Source organism: Ambystoma mexicanum, chromosome 8 (genome assembly GCF_040938575.1).
Source record: "Ambystoma mexicanum isolate Mex_15411 chromosome 8, UKY_AmexF1_1, whole genome shotgun sequence".
NCBI lineage: Eukaryota > Metazoa > Chordata > Amphibia > Caudata > Ambystomatidae > Ambystoma > Ambystoma mexicanum.
In genome coordinates, this window is record NC_090929.1 from 9,596,500 (window position 1) to 9,613,855 (window position 17,356).

Genomic DNA, 17,356 nt, shown 5'->3' on the forward strand with positions numbered 1-17,356 from the left:
ATCCTACTAGGCCAGGTGTCATTCAGATCACGCAAGTGCAAGGGTAGGGGGGAAGGGATAAGTGCAGGGGTAAAGGGAGAAGGGAAAGTGCAGTACAGGGGTAGAAGAATAACGAGATAAATAATAAGGGCAAGCTGGTGGCAAGTGCAAGGTTAGTGCAGACAAGTGCTGGGAAGGGGGGCTGTAGGGATGCAGAGACAGTCCCGCAGTGCAGGGGTTGCCAGGGAGGCAGTGCAAGGGGAGAGTGGCTGGGCCAAGGACTGAGATCGGTGAGAGTGGCCCAGTTGGAGAATCAGTGCAGTTTCAGTAGGAATGTAGCAGGGAGAGGGGGAGAGAAAGCAGAAGCAAAGAGGAAGGTTTTGAGGTGCTTCCGGAACCGGAGATGGTTCTCCTCAAGTTTCAGGGATGCAGGAAGGCTGTTCCAGAGGGAGGCCCCTGCCGCAGAGAGAGATATACCCCCAACTTGTTGCTTGAAGAAGCGGCTGACCCTGAGGGAGTTGGAGGCTGATGAGCGAAGAGCTCGAGAAGGAAGATATTTAGGAAGAGAGAGTTGAAGGTATTTTGGCCCCAGACCCCAGAAGGCCTTGTGGACAATGCAGAGAGGTTTTAACTCAATCCTCGCAGCCACTGGGAGCCAGTGTAGAGATTTCAGTCCTGGAGAGATACGGTCCCTGGGCTTGAGGCCAAGGACAAGTCTTGCAGTCCTGTTCTGGATGAGTTGCAGAGGGCGGAGAGTAGAGGCAGGTAGATTTAGATAGAGGCTGTTACAGTAGTCCAGCCTAGAGAGAACCAGGGCTCTGGAGACAGTGAGCTTCTGGGGGAAGGAGAGGAAAGGAAGAATATCTCTGAAGAGGTGCAGCTGGTAGTGTGACTTCTTAGAGACGTCAGATATGTGAGGAGAGAAGGAGAGTGTGGAGTCGAAGATGACCCCTAGGTTTTTTGCCTTGCAGGTAGGAGCAGGAAGAGGGCCAAGAGAAGCCGGCCAGAGAGTTGCAGGGAAGGAGGGAGTGGGTGTGCCGATAAGTAGAATCTCAGTCTTACTGGCATTAAGGCAGATGTCATTGGCGGCACACCATTCTTGGATAGCAGACAGTCAGAGATGAGGGAAGGAGAGGAGGAGGCCGAGGGTAGCCTGAAAATGAGCTGGGTATTATCCGCATAGCACTGAAAGTTGGGGCAGAGAGTGGTGATGCAGTGGGCAAGGAGTGCCAGGTACTGGTTGAACAGCCAGGGAGAGAGGTTAGATCCCTGGGGGACACCACAGGTGGAGAAAAAGATGTCAAAGAGGAAGGACCCCAGTTGGACCTGGGAGGGTCGATTAGAGAGGAAAGAGGTCAGCCACGCCAGAGCCTGACCAGTGATACCCAGGATATCACGGAGGCGGTTGAGCAGGATGGCATGGTTGACAGTATCAAAGGCAGAAGAGAGATCGAGCAAAATGAGAACACACGGGGTGTTGGAGTCAAGGTTGGAGAGCAGGTCTTCACGGATGTTCAGGAGAGCAGTTTCCGTGCTTCTGGCAGCTCTGATGCCACACTGATGGTCATGAAGACTACCAACAGAATTAGCATGGAGATTAAGCTGGGAGATGGCCAGTTTCTCCAGGAGCCGTTGACGAAAGTGTCAGAAAAAATTATACGTTACTCACTGTAGTAACTAACAGTCCCCTTTCCTCCATACTGCATTGCCGTCCCTTCCAAGGGACGGGAGACGGAACCTTTTTCACCAGAAAAAACGTTCTTCCCCTTTAAATTTAGAGGCGCGCGGGGGAGCAGCCCAGGGAGCATGCGCTGCCCAGACTCCGCCCTCCGGCGCCACACCTCACCCCAAATTGACACATCGACAATAGATTTAACATTGCCTAATGACACCAGTATTAGGGGGCTTGGGGGGCGTGGAACCTATGGTGGAAAGGGGACTAAGGACTAGTCACTACGGTGAGTAACTTATAATTACTCTTACGTCCCGTCCCCTTTCCTCCATACTGCATGGGCGATTACAAGTGAATGTAGCCCCAGGGTGGAGAGGAGAGCCTCCTTAAGCAAATAGGTTCCTGAGAACCGCCTGCTCGAGAGCCGGCATCCAAACAGTAATACTTGCAGAAAGCTGAGGGAGTGGCCCAAGTGGCCACCCTGCTTATGACTTGCCAAGGAACATGGCGCCGGAATGCGATGGCCGTTGCCTTGGCCCTGACTGCGTGGGCGTGCATGTTGGCCGGAAGCGGCTTGTGCTGGGCCTCGTACGCCTCCTTGATGGCCGCACCATCCAACAGGATATGGAGGCCTTCGAGGCCTGATAGCCTGGTCTTGGTCCTCCGAAAATGACAAACAGGGCGTCCGATTTGCAGAAGCCCTTGGTCCTGTCCAAGTAGAATTTCAGGGCACGTCCGACACTCAGGCAGTGCAGCACTCTCTGTGCTTCGTCCTTCGGATCAGCAAAGAACGTAGGAAGGACTATTTCCTCGTTCAAGTGGAAAGCAGACTGTACCTTGGGCAGAAATGCTGGGTGTGTCTGCAGAAATACTTTGCCCGTGTGAAAGGTAGTATTCGGTTCCGAGGTGAACAGTGCCTGGATTTCGCTTACTCTACGAGCAGAGGTGAGGCCGATTAGCAAAGCCGTCTTGAAGGTGACCATCCGGATGTCCACGGACGCCATTGGCTCAAACGGTTTGTAGGCCAGGGGGCCCAAGACAATGTGGCGGTCCCATACGGGGTGCAGCCTTTTAACAGGCAGGTAGAGCCTTGCAAGCCCTTCCAAATGCTTCTCGACTATAGGATTGGAGGAGAAGGTCCCCTCCACTGACTTTCTGTAAGCCCCGATGACTGCGAGGTATGTATGGCAGGTATCCACCTGCACACCGGAGAGGGCGAGCTGAGCCGAGAAGGAGAGCATGTCGTCCAAGGTACATGCCAGGGGGTCGATTTCCCTGGAGTCTGCCCAGTGGCAGAATCTAGTTAATTTTCTTTTATACTGGACCCTGGTAGCCTTGCTCCTTGCGCCCTGTATGATTTTCAGATTGGCCTGGGAGAGGCTGAGGTGCTGCAGCATTACCTGCTCAGGTACCACGTTGTGAGGGCTAGTTTCTGTGGTGCGGGATGGATGACCCTGCCCCCTGCTGTGCCAGAAGATGTGCTGGGCCCGTCGGGAGATGAATCAGAGGCCTCTCAGAGAGGCTGAGCAGCTCTGAAAACTGTGGCCTGGCCGGCGAACATGGAGATATTAGAATGATTTTGAGTTGGCGAGACTCCTTGATCTTGCAAATCACTCTGAACTAGTGGTGTGGGCAGAAAGGCGTAAGCCCTAATGCCGTTCCACTGAAGCAGAAATTAGTCGCCCAGGGATCCGGGGCTCTGTCCCTGCCAGGAGGCGTACTGAGGGCACTTCTTGTTGTGCCAGGTGGCAAAGAGATCCACCTGGTGATGACCCCATGTTAGGGAGAACTCTCCAGAATGGCTAATTTCCCTTACCTACTGAGTCCCTCAGCAGCTTTGCTGGATTTCTAGGATTTCTTTTTTTCACCTGGTAAGAGTGTGAGCCTTTTTTCCCCACTCTTACATGTGTTTTGCTGTGCGTTTAACATTTTTGTGTTCATAGACTGTGGAGTCCCACCTACTCCATAGGCATCATCTTTTTACTATGTGTCACACAACACCTTTAGTGCAGTGACACAAGGTTGTCTTTTTTCACACTTCCCACTTTAAACTCCATTTTCTGGGACTGACCACTGTCTCCCAGAACATGTAAAGTTGCCATTGACTTTATTAGTCTTTTTAAATTCACAGACCCAGTACAAACTATCTTACATAGAGTTCTGGAAAGGGTGAATAGTTATCCCTTTTTGTCTGTCTCTCATGGAACATTATTTTGTTCCCCTTTCTTTAAGATTTGGCTGGTGGCAGTGGTATCTATCCTACCGCGGTTTATTTAAATAGCCTGGTACTGTTTTAGGCTAAGTTAGTAGCCTTGAACTTAAATCCGCTGGACCCCATTATTTGGTTCTGGCTGGTTTTATTCGCCATTTCTTTTTGTAAAGGTCTTTCTTGTGTTTTACTCTGCGCGCCAAACCAGGTTTGGTTCCTTTGTTCGCTGTCCTTTGGCGGTCTTCTGCACAGAAGCCCTCCTTAGGCGTCTGAATATTTGAGGGGGACAGGATGTGAGGGAGGGGTTTGAGACTCCCTGCACAGGGTCTCCTTGGAGACCCATGTCGCACTCTGTATGATTGGCTGTGTTGACTGTCCCGCCAGGACAGCCACCCTGCTGTGTGATTGACAGCCAGGCTGTGTGAATGGAGGAAAACTGCATAAAAAGCATGTCTCTGGGACTAGGAAGGCAGAGTCGCCACTGGATCGAGAGAACCGAAGAGAAGCTGACAGAAGGGGACCTCTACCATGACAACCTCCCGGTGAAGCCCTGCTGCAGGTCCGAATCTCCAAACTTCGATGACAGGGAAGATCTGTAAGGAATCTTCTCCCCTTGAGCTGGTGGGACCAACCAGTTTGCCAAACTGCAAGCCAGGCCTCCCTCTGGTCGAATTTGCTGTGCACAGCTACAGCGAACCGGATAGCCAAGAGGATCGGACCATGCTTGGGTTTTAAGGAACGCACCTTTTATTTGTTGCTTTGCTCTGCTGCCAGTTTCTTCCCTGGGCACTGCAGGACCCTCCAGTCTTCCTCCTCCTTGTCAGTCCGACAGTCGCTTTAGGAACTGTGAGCCTGCAGGATCTGCCAGGAATGTTTGCCTCAGCTACAGCCTTCTTCTTCACTTAAGGTACTGTTCAAACCCGGTTGTTCGTTCCGCTCGGCCACAGTGAAAGAGTTTGAAATCTTTTGCCAATCCGAGGGCTTGTCCTTCTCTACTCTTAAGTAACTTTTCTTCCGACCAACTTCGTTCTGAACTCTTGGCAAAGACTTAACCGCAAACTACTCTGAACTGTGTGATCCTCTGCAAAGACTCTGGTCCATTGACTTTGGCTCAGGCCTCTTGATTTGATTTCCTCACCGTAGTAGCCTTTTCTAGATTGCCCTGCTTACTCACTTGTTGGTGCTGCTTAAATTTGTACAACCTTGTCTTTCCCTCCCTTTTAAATTGCTGGAGTGCCATTTTGCTCACACTTCATTCTGAGCTTAACTTGTCCAGAATCTATTGGGTGGTGTGTAGTATATTAAGAGTGATTTTTCTACTGCTTTACTTTAGTGAATTGTTTTACAACTGATGTGTAAATAAATGTATATTCTTTTAGTCAGAAACCTTGAGTCAGTGTTTGTTTGAACCATAGTAATTGTTGTCCTTTGTGTAACTATTGATACTGCTCACTTTACTCTTGCGATAAGTCTGGCTGCTCAGCCATCGCTACCACTTTACTGTGTAGTCTTAATTGCGTGTGGTGTTCCCAAAGGGTACTGCATAAAATTCTGCGTAATACCCCACCTGTTGCAGATCTCCTGAATAACAAGGTCATTTAGCTGCCACTCGTAATTGTCCGCTCCCAACCTGCTGAGCCAGTCGACTTCCAGATTGGAGTCCCCCGGGAGGTGGACTGCCGTGAGGTAGATGTCGTTTTCCAGGGCCTACTCCGACATGCTGATTGCCAGTCTGCACAGAGGATGTGATCTGGTGCCTCCCTGCTTATTGACGTAGTACATGCTGGTCGAATTGTCTGTCTGGATGAGGACAACCTTGCCCTTGAGAAGTGGTAGTAATGCTCTGAGCGCTAGCCAGATGGTGTTCAGCTCTAACCAATTGATGTGGTATTCCTGCTCCTGTCTAGTCCAGGTGCCGTGGACCAAGAGATCCTCCAGAGTGGCTCCCCAGCCCTCGAGCGAGGAGTCTGTGGTGATGGTGGCCTGCGGGTGGGGGCCGAAAGGACTTGCCTGTCCGTAGGTTGCAGTCCCTCGACCACCATGTTAGGTCCGGGTGGAAAGATGGAGGAACGTTGATCATCTCGGATTGGGAGCCCCGCTCCTGGTTCCATGAGGCTGCAAAGTGAGCTGAATCCTCCTCTTCCTCAATCTCGTGTGTGGGACGGCTAATAGGACCGCTGCCAAGAGACCAAGGAGATGCTGGTACCACCATGCCGAGGTCACCTCTCTGCTGAGGAAGTGGGTGGTGGCCCTTTTGATGGCCGAGATCTTGTCCTCCCACAGGAGTACCTTCTCGCAACACGTACTGCAGATGAGGCCCAAGAATGTCAGAGTCTGCGTGGGCTGCAGCTGCGACTTCTTGAGATTGAGCAAGAAGCCCAGATTGTGCAGTGTGCTCATAAGAGCACGGGAAGAGTGGTGAACCGCTTCCGGAGATGTAGCCCTGACGAGCCAGCCGTCGAGGTATGGGTAGATGGAGGCTCTGCGCTCTGAGGAGGGCAGCCACTGTATTCATGAGCCTGGTAAATACCCTAGGGGCCGAATTGAGGCCAAAAGGAAGGACCTTGTATGGAAAATGGTAGCCCATGATCCTGAACCGTAGGAAGGAACGATGGGGCTGCCAAATCGGGACTTATGGGTACGCGTCCTTCAGATCCAAGGAGCACATCCAGTCTCCCTTGCACAATGTCTCCGCTATAACAGTTGGCGTAACCATCTTGAATTTCTGAAGGGGTAAGGAGAGGTTGAGGGTGGAAAGGTCCAGCACAACTCTCAGGCCCGCCTGGTTCTTCTGAATGGCAAAAATCCTGGAGTAAAAGCCAAAGCCTCGCTGGGACTTCCTCCACTGCCAGGCTCTCTACGCACAACCGGTTCTCCACCAGAGGAGTTGCTGTCCCAACATGAGGGAGTGGAGGGGAGGGGAGGCTGGGATAGGTAGGCGGTACCCTCTGGATACTACGGAGAGGATCCAGGGGTCCACAAAATTCTGGAGCCAGAAATGTGCATGGAGAGCAATCCCTCCCCCCCCCCCCACTGGAGACACGTGGACCCGAAGGGGCGTGTGATGCCTCCTTTCCCTCTGAGGCTGGCGCAGAGGAGGGGGACTGGAAAAAGCCCTTACTCCCCACCCCCCTCCTTTTTGTTGCTTGTGCCGGTTCTGAGACGGAAAGCGGTCCGGCTGCCTGGATCTCCGTTCCTGGAAGCCGCGGAACCCTCCATACGTACGTCCCCTGTGGGAGCGCTGCTGTGACTGGGTGTACAACTTAGGCGTGGTCTTTGTCAAGATGGATAAAGACTTGCCGTTTGCGAGTGGTTTTGCTTCTTGTCCAGCTCTTTGTCCGTGGTGGAGTGGAAGAGGTCCCCCCCCCCCACCTCGAACGGTAGATCTAATATGTATTTTGTGGCCCTGGAGCCAGGCCGTCCTTCTCATATCCGTGGCGAAACAGATGGCACGGCCAGAGGTGTCGATATGGGCCACGGTGGATTCCATGAGGTCATGCGCCACCAGCTTGGCCTCCTCCAGCCCCACCTTAAAACGCGATTGGCTCTGCGTAGGGAGTTCCAGGAGGAAGTCCGCAATTTCCCGCCATAACCTCTGATTAGTGGCAGCCAGCATGGCATCAGCATTGGCTTGACGAAGGTGCAGGGACGCGCTGGAATAGAGTTTCTTTCCGTACGCCTCCAAGATCTTCTCCTCCTTGCCTAGTAGAGCCGCAGAGGAGGAGGCCAAGGACGACTGAGCCTTGGAGTATAGTGATGCTGCAGCGATTACTGAGGAGTGTGGTCGAGGATGGGCCGAAAGCAAGAGTGTATCCCCCTCCATCTGCCTGTACTGGAGTCCAGGCGTCGATTGACCGGCTGGGCAGAGTGGGGTTTAAGCCAACCCTTCTTGGCCAGGGAGACTACATCGTTCTGCAGAGCAATCCCTGTTTTGGCAGAGGGGCGTTGCGTGAGGACTTTCGCCAGATCCCCCTCTGCTGGCTGTTCGACCTCGGGCTGGGGTAGGCCCAGGTATTCCGCCAGCCCAGCAAGACGTTTGTGGAAGGCCCTGGCTGAGGATGGTGTGTCCGGATCCTCCTCATCATCATCATCATCATCATCCGTGTCCTGCGGATCAGGAGGATCCTGCGAAGGTGGAGGAGTAGTTGGAGCCGGAGTCTGGGGTACAGGGACCGCCGCCGGGGCTGAGGAGGCTGGTACAGAACCGCCTGAGGAGTCAGCTGGGGAGCCGGGACCAGCGGCTGCACTGGGGCCAGGGGCATCGGCGGAGGCACTTGTGCTGCCGCTAGCATAGTCGGGAGGACTTCCCTGATGGCGTCCTTGAGGATAACCCCCATCTGAGGTAACTTCATAAGCACAAGGAACCTCTCCAAGAACCACTCTTCACTGGTCTGAGGGGGCTAGGGGTACTAACGGGGTAGCCGGGGGCATACCCTGGCCGTATGGACGCAGTGGGAAGCTGCACTGCGCAAAAGGATAGGCCTCGGTGCACGTGCTGGTACAAGGACCTGAGCGGTCCCTCCTTAGGAAGGAGTTTCCTTTGCGGGGTGCGATGGAAAATAGCGGCCCTTCCTTGGCCCTGGCTCTGTGTTTCATGAAGTTCTTGAGGTCCTCTGGAGGCGACATCTGGAAGAGCTCCCTCCACCTGGCTAGTCTGTTCAGCGCTTTCGATGACAGCGAGCCACGCGCTGAACAAGCTTGCCAACCGTCGTTTGGGCTAAGGCAACGTAGGTAGAGGCCGTGGGGGTCTGAAGTTGGGAAGAGCCCCTTGCAGGATGGATACCTGCTGAACCCTGCGAAGCCTACATGCGCCGGGGAGGATTGTGGCGCCTGAGGACAGAGTACTTGAATGATAAAAAAAGACAAAAAAAGACAGAAGTATCTGCGCGTGGAATTACAAGGCCAAAGCCAAGCCCAGGAGCGCTGGTGAATTTGCCCCATACCCATCAGTGTGGAAAAGGGGACTGAGGTGTGGTGCCAGAGGGCGGAGTCAGGGCAGCGCATGTTCCCTGGGCCGAACGCCACTAAATTTAAAAGGGGAAGAAAGTTTTTTCTGGTGAAAAAGGTTCAGTCTCTGGGCCCTTGGAAGGGACGCCCATGCAGTGTGGAGGAAAGGGGACAGGACGTAAGAGTAACACAGATAACAGCAAGGGCTCGTTGAGATGGAATTCTGATGGAACCTTGGGCATGAAGGAGGGGTGCGTCTGCAGCACCACCCTTGTCTCGTGGAAAGTAAAGTAAGGCCGCTTGCAGGACAGGGCCTGGATTTCATCTACTCGTCTTGCAGAGGTGATGGCCATGAGGAACGCGGTCTTCCATGACAGAAACCTGAGCGGGTCTGAATGCATTGGTTTGAATGGGGGCCCCAGGAGCCTAGTCAGCACCACGCTGAGTTCCCAGAGCCTTAACCGGCAGGAACGAGCGGAACATTACCTTGAACTCCTTGACTAGACGGTGCGACCACAGTGAAGACCGTCCCGGTGGTGTAGCGGGAGATAGCCGCCAAATGTACCTTGATGGAGGCGTGAGCCAGCCCCAAATTTGGTCAATGACAGTAAATACAGATGTACTTGAGGGGCCGTGACCCTCAGAGGGTTGATCATCTGCAACTGGCATCAAGTCGCAAAATGCTTCCATTTGTGTCCATAGTACTTCAAAGTAGATGATGCCCTGGCGTTGACGAGAAACTCCATGCAGACCGCCGGAAGATCGTAGCCACCGAACTCTAATGCTGCAGGAGCCAGGCCTTCAGTTTCAGAAATCCTGGGTTATGGTGCAGAATTGCGTCTCCTTCCCTGGAAAGAAGAGACGCGACCATTGCCAGCTAGATTGGAGGAGACGCTGACATGCTTAGACGGTCCGGGTACCAGATCTGCCTCGGCCACACTGGTACGAGGATCATCCTGCACCTGTACCGTCTGAGTTGACTGATGACTTGTACTAGTAACGGCAACGGAGGGAACACATTCAGAACCAGGCCTTCCCATGAGAATGTGTCCCCCAAGCTCACCGGATTGGGGGGGGGACCTGCTAGCGAACCTCTGGCACTTGGTGTTTGTCGCAAACAGATTGATCTGCAGTCAAGCAGGACTTTGCATAATTCACCGAGAATCTCTGAGGTCCATCAGCAGTCGGAGTGGTCTTTGCCGTGTGATCGACTGCGATGTCCTTTGAATTGGCGAGGAATGAGCCAGTCGTCCAGGTAAGGATACATATGGATCCCTTGCAGTTGTAGATGGGCCGCCACCGGAGCCAGGCACTTGGTGAAGACTGTGCGCCGACTTCAGTCCCAAGGAGAGAGCCTTGAACTGATAATGCTTCCCTTGAACGACAAAGCGCAGAAACTTGCAAATTCCTTTGTGTATTTTTGTAGTGGAATACATGTCCTCCAGATCCAACGACAACAGAAAGTCCCCCTCCTCCAGCTGGCCGAGCACATGCTACAGCGTGACCATCCTGAACTTCTGGGACTTTATGTACTTGTTGATCTGTCATAGGTCGAGATTGGGCCTCCAGCCCCGGTCTTCTTTCTTATGAGAAAGCACCTTGAGTAAACTCTGGAGCCCCGGAGACTCTTTGGAACTCTGGAGCTCCTTTTTCTTTCTACATGGCCCGAACTTCCAGCAGCAGCTGAGGGATGTGTTGTTCCTGTCGGGCCACGGGTTGTATTCGCCGTCACTTCCGTTCAAACTCTAAAGTATGTCCAAGGGCAAGAGCATCCAGCACCCATCGATCTGTGGAGATGGTCTCCCACACGCTGACTAAATGCGCCAGCTGGCCTCCCACCGAGGATCAGGGTGGGGCCCGATGTCTTGGCCGGTTCAGTCCTGCTTGGCGGTCGGCACGCACTTCATAAGTCCTTGGAGAGACCCCTGTTGACTTCCTGGGTCGAGGAATGGGCGAATTGGCGATAAGAGGATGAGCCCCAACTGAAACTCTGCTAGACTTCCCTCCTGAGGAACGAAAGGACGGCCGGTGTTGTTGCAGGGTGCCCAAGGCACGGGCCATCTCTGTGTCGGTCTTGATGGCCTGGAGGGATTCATCTATGGCCTTCCAGAACAGGTTGTCTCTGTCGAACGGCATGTCCAGAAACCTCGCCTGGACCTCCTATCTAAAGTTGGTAGCCTTGAGCCAACCATAGCAGCAAAGGCAAACCCTGTTTCCCATCTGGCGGAAGCCCGTGTCTGCAATGTCCAGGGCCATCGTGATAGCGTGGTCCGACGCCACCTCGCCTTTCTGGAGGATCTCCAAAGCCTCGACCCGTTTGTCATCAGGGAGGAAATCCAGGAGTGGAGCCATCTTGTACCAAAGCTCCCGGTCGTATTTGGCCACGATTGCTAAGGTATTGGCCGCCTTGACCGCTGTCGCCGCCGAGTAGATGCCCTTTCTACCAATGGAATCCAATTTCTTCCTCTCGTCGTCCATTTGTGCAGATTAAGAAGACGATAAACTCAATGACTTCTTCCTGGCGGCCACCAAGTCCGGCGACGTCTACCGAGTCTGGCAACGGCTGACACCATAGACACTCGGGTGCTGCACTTCTTTTCAAGCTGGGCTCTTTTTGCTGGGAATGAGGTGGGGTTCCTCAGCAGAGCCAGCCCTTCATCCCAGTCGTCGTCCAGGATCGGGACCCACAAGATGGTCTTCCTCTTTTCCGCTGGGTGCTGTTACAGGAAGCCCTCCTTTTTCTTTTCTGGGTGATCTGGAAAAGCTCTGACGCACGGGTGATCATGGAATGAAAGGATTCCACTTCATCGCGTGGAGTAGCTTTCGGCGGCGGTGATGCAGGATCTCCCATCCCTGCGTCGTCATCCGTGTCCGTTGTCGCTGTGTCTGTTCCCGTCTCCCTGGGGGTGGGGAAGTGACGGTTGGAACAGAGGTGTAGGATGCCTCCTACTCTTCTTCGCCGGTGGTTGCCCTGGTGTCAACAGGGTCACCACCGGCATCCTCCTCTGAATCTCTAACACCAGCGTGTGGAGGGTCAAGAGGATGTCCTGCGATACATCCCTCAGAGGCACCTGGGGACAGGGTCACTGGGCAAAGCGCCCATGTCGTCGACATCGCCTCTGGCGGGTGCGCCCCCACACCCCCAGTTTCCATCATCGACACCGTCACCACACTGGATGGTGTGGACAGAAAGTAAAAGTATCTCCTCCTTGTCGGTCTAAGAAATGGTCATGCATTGGAGTTGTTCTGAGCCCCCTTCTTCGGGTCCTGAGGGGTCAGTCCTGGGCTAAGCTCTTCGGAATCTTCTCCACTGGCTTGGCTGAAGCCTCCCGCCTGGGAGGAAGTACCATTATGGCTGCAGCCAGGGCACCCTGGACCGCGCAGGTCCCCCTCGTCCTCGAGAGGGTGATAGCAACCATCTCGATGGAAGAGAAAATCTTGGTCAGGACCGGCAGGGCCTTAGCAGAAAGGACCAACACCTTGTCCTGCTTGGCGTCCTCCGGTTTCTCCCGCAGCTTCCCCTGGGTAGCTGACTTCCTCTTGGACATTGGCTGGAGATTGAGGCAGGCGGAGACGAAAGCGCCCTGACCGTCACAGAACCAGCTGAAACGGCGACCCCGGCAGATGCAGACTCGCAGTGCTTGGCCTTGTGTTGGGCCCCCACGGATGGAGCGCCCTCAAATGACTTAGAAGCCTGCTCAGTTTGGCTGGATCCGGAAGAGGCATGCCCCTGTTAATCACCGGGGGTAGAAGCCCTGGTCTTGAGCCACGCTGCCAACCGGACGTGTCGATCCTTCATTGTGCACTTGATGAAGCCACGGCAGATCTCACCATCTTCTTTATGCGTCGGGTGTAGACAACACAGGCACTGGGAGGGCCGTCATCTGTAAAAACATTCCGCAAACCGCAGCTGGTGCACAGCGAAGAGAGAAGCTCCGTCCTCCTCCTCCGACATGATACGGCACAGTGTCGGCCTGAAGACTTCAGGAAGCTTCCAAGAAGAACACTCAACATTTTCTGCCTTTGAGGGGCAATGAAAGATGCCAGAAAACAGGTCCCCGTTAATCGGAAGGATAAGCGATGGAGCACACAGGCTCAATTGAACCGAAAACAGATTTCCTACCAAAAAACACGAAAAAACACATAGCTCGAAGCGCGAAACGTGAGGACTCCCAACACTTGAGCGTGCTGTAAAAATCTGAAAATGGCTGCCGGAGGAGGGCAGTCATTGGCTGGGGGCAGTATGACCCAGAGCTCAGCGATTGGTTTATACGAGAAAGACAGTTTAGAAACAAAACAAACTTTCTTTTACTGAGGATTCCCAGCCTGAAGACAGGGAATATTCATGAGCATGTGAATGCATGCCAGACCCCATGCTGGAGAAGCAGCATGCACTAGCCCTGAACTACAGTGTCAGCACTGGCCGAAAAGCACCTGCACTCACATCACCCCATAGAAAGGTATTGGCAAGGCAGTATCTATACTAGACCTGATAGGCAGTGTTGGCATTAGAAGAACAGCACATGCAATAGCCATGTACTGGAGTTTAGGCACTAGTCCTGCCACCAGAGCCAGCATCAGAAGGACCACTCCTGCGCCAACGCTGGAGTCAGCATCAGAAGGAACACTCCTGCACTAACGCTGCCCCTCCAGTCCTCACTAGTAAGACAGCACCTGCTCCAACCCTGCCCTCGAGAATCATTAGTAAGACAGCACCTACACTAACCCTGCCCTTCAGGGACATCACTAGTATCCCGCACGGTTCAAAGCTCTTCTCCAGTGGGGAGAAGGGTGCCCCACAGGTGTCCTCACGTTTGAGGGGAAGCTGGGCATTTCAATTGGATATGGAAGAAGTTAGAATGATGATCAGCAAGTTAAGTTCCTCGAGAGCGGACTGTCCGGATGGCCTGGCAAACCATATTTTGAAGGAAAATGTTGGGCCTGGGCAGAGCTTGTGGTAAAAATCTTTACACAAGTCTTGGCAACTAAGCAGATCCCTCCCTCAACTTGGAAAGAGGCAATATTAATATCGATCTTTAAGAAAGGCAATCAGAGCCATATTAGACACCTTTGGAAAGCAATTTGCAGGCCTTCTATTCAGAGATCTGAACCAGTGGGCTGCCCAGTCTGGTCTTTTAGACCCAAGATAGACAGGGTTTATTGAAGGGGGTGGGTACTTCATAAAATCTTTTCATTCTAAACCTACTGACTCTCAGATCGATTAAAACCAGTAGGAATATGTACCTGGACTTCGTGGACCTTGAGCAAGCATTCGATTCCGTCAATAGTGAACAGCTCTGGAACAACCTTCTAGCATGGAACTGCCCTTCCGATCTGGAAGAAGCAATTAGGCTTCTGAAATCGGATACATCGATCCAGTTTAGGCTCTCCTCATGGGGGCTGCTCTCAGAACAAATCCAGCAATATATCGGGGCACAAAGCAAGGATGCTCTTCAGATCTGATCCTTTTAAACCTCTATATGTCAGATCTGAGGGTGCCCCAACAAGGGGTCCGTGCTTCCCACCCCAAATTTGAGGAGATAGAGCTTCCTTGGGTCTTGTATGCTGACGATTTAGTCTTAATTGACCAGATGCAGATTGGCCTTCAACGCAGACTAAATAGCTTTATAACCCATCTTAAAATGAATGATATGGGGGTAAACGCTAGAAAATCGAAAGTCCTCATGTCCTCTGCTAGGAAAACCTACAAGGGAGGTCCATCATGGAGAGTGGAGCATGAGATTATAGAGAAGGTAGAAGTGATAACATACCTAGGGACAAACATTAATAAAAACCTAGATGAAAGGGCTCACCTAGTAAAGCAGCAGGCTAAGGTTGGGTGACTTGCGACTCAGGTGATTGTGATGCACAGGAAATTCAGTGCCTGCTGGTTACAACCGGTGACGATATTTTATAACAAAGTTGTCCAGATACTCGCCTATCATGCAGAGCCAATCTTCAATATAGCATGGAAACAGTGGGGGATCCTAGAAGGGTGGTTTCGGAGGAAGGTCCAGCAACTTCAAAACTCGCTTTCAACCGCTTGCATTCGCTATGAGATGGGACTGTAATTATTGGAGTCAGTAGTGGCGTGGAAAATCATCTCCCTATATAGGAAGTGTGTCTTCAGATAACACCCCTCCCTTTGAAATCAGCCCGGTCAGATAGGGGGTTCCAAAGATGGACAGAGAAATGTGATAGCCATCTGAAGGAATGTAACAAAACGCTAGACACTTTAATTAACAACCCATTGAAGGCTAAAAAGAGGACACAGGAGCTCGACTGGATTAATACTTCTCATATCAGACACTCCATTAGGCTCTCTATGGTGCTTCCTGACAAAAGGTGGGGGTCGGAAATCAAATCGCGGAATACCTGCAAAAATTACCCTCTGCCCATTATCGGGCTTTGTTTATGCAATGCTGCTTACATATTGTGCCGACAAAGGAGGTGCTCCTAGTTAGGAAGCAGATTATGGAAGCAGATGCTAGATGCAGATACTTTGGTGACCCCGTGGAGAGCGAGACATCCATTTGGTAACACACTGTGAGACATTGACAGAGGTGCAAGGGCGATTTGTGGGGAAATGTATTCTGCAAGCCCAATCCCCAACAGCCAAAGAATGGTAATTGGTTACTCCTTGGGGGTAAGACTAGACTAGTCTTAGCGGTGATGTCTTTTGTGGAATTGGAGCTTAAAAAGGAATTTGAGAGGGGAAATAGGTAACGGACTGATACCATTCCATTGGAGGGTCTTTTTAAAAAGGAGGTTTTCCTCCATTACACAGGTGATGCTAAAGATAAATTGATGTTAATTGTCTCTGGTATGGCAGGAGCCTTTGAACGCAAGCTTATGGAACTGTGTAAAGGGTATAAGATGATACTTTCCTCCATGAGATACTGAATGCATTTTACTATGTGGATCGTACGTAAAGGTTTTAATTTTCTAATAAACCATAAACAAAATCGCCTACATTAACCCTGCCCCCCAGAGTAACCACTAGTAAGTCAGCACCTACACTAACCCTTCCCGCCAGTCATCACTAGTAAGCCGCCACCTTCACTAACCCATTGTTAGGCAGAATCCTGTGCAGTGCCCTTAGGGTCCACTACACACAAGTAAGACTACAAGTGGTAATACAAGTTCACCTTTGGTACAAGCCTGTACTACACTGTTAAAGTGGTAGCAGTAGCGGAGCAGCCAGGCTTATCTCAAGAGCAAATGAGCAGTAACAGAGATTACACAAAAGACCACAATTACTGTGACTCAAGCAAACACTGACTCAAGTTTTTTAGTTAAAAAGTAAAAGTACATTTATTTTTAAACCATCTGTTCACAAAACACTTCACTTCTATTAAATCAAAACCACACAAAAAATACACTACACACAACCAGTTAACTTTGTGCAGAACAACTCAAGGTAAGTACCTTATGATTTGACGGACCGGTGTTGTGAAACAAAAGACGTTACCGGGAATACATCTGCAAGCACTTTTTGACAGGAATGACAGTTCGGTCTTACTAGAGATACGCACATCCGCGGAAAGAAATGTTACCGGGATAAAAACACACTTAGCACCTGAGCTAGCAAAAGAGAGTTGGGGGCAAAAATCTTAGGCAATATTTTTGTCAAGGCAGACAGAATCAGAGAACACTTGCGGATAGGAAGATCAAAGTCAATAGGCCTGCGCCAATGTCAAGTGGAACCGGATTCCTGTTGTCGAGGATCACACAGGCAGTTCAAGTTCAAGATCAAGATTCAACGTTGCCAGGAGTACTTGGATATTGTCAACAGAAGAAGCAAAAGTTATAAGAGGGAAGGAAGACTAGGGCAAGCCTTGGGTGAGGAGAAAAGGGTTCACCCTAGTTCCTGGAAGCTGGACAGAGTACCTTATTCTTTGAAGAAGCTGGTGCCACGGCAGTTGTTCCTGGTAGTTTTCCCAGACTCACAGTTCCTGGAGCTTCAGTCGTGGGGACAAGAAGGACGACGTCTGGAGTGAGCTGCACTACCCAGGGATGAAAAGAAACAGTATTTGTTTCACCATGTGAATGCGCTGCCAGCTAACACAAAAAAGTGTGCACAAAACTCTGACTTTTGAATGGACACAATTAAACATTGAAATATATGTTTGAGACTTCTTTGAGCACCTGTACTATTGGCGACTTTGAACCTTATTATTTAAGGATTTGCTCTTTTGTGTTAGCTGGCAGCGCATTCACATGGTGAAACAATTACTGTTTCTTTTCTACGCGGAGTAGGTTTGAGGTGCCTACCTGTTTCATCAGAGTGCAGCAGCTAGCTGTTGTTGATTACAAAGTGGTTTTCATGTGATTTATTTGCTCAAGCGCTTCCACTCCCTGGCACACCTCACCCTGTCTATTTTCTACCCAGGGATGAGGCCAGCAGCAGCGACAGTGAATAAAAGGTGCGCTCCTTTAAAAAAGGAGATGCTCTTGAGATGGCTATCCGGACGACTACAGCAGTGTGCAGCGATTTCGACCACAAAGAGGATCCTCTGGCTGTGGAAGATGAGCTGGTTGACCTCACC

At 51.6% G+C, this 17,356-nt stretch overlaps 1 protein-coding gene across 5 annotated transcripts in view; it reads right to left on the reverse strand.

Annotated features, from left to right (window-relative positions):
* The window catches only part of FPGS (folylpolyglutamate synthase), a 669,976-nt gene that overhangs the window by 286,939 nt on the left and 365,681 nt on the right, over positions 1-17,356 (reverse strand). For 3 of the 5 annotated variants that reach the window (XM_069609123.1, XM_069609125.1, XM_069609122.1), the window contains exon 6: positions 16,698-16,808. The exons of the other annotated variants lie outside the window; for them this stretch is intronic. In XM_069609123.1, the coding sequence (XP_069465224.1) occupies positions 16,698-16,808 (111 nt within the window). The remainder of the gene's footprint in view (positions 1-16,697; positions 16,809-17,356) is intronic. 5 annotated transcript variants of the gene reach the window in all.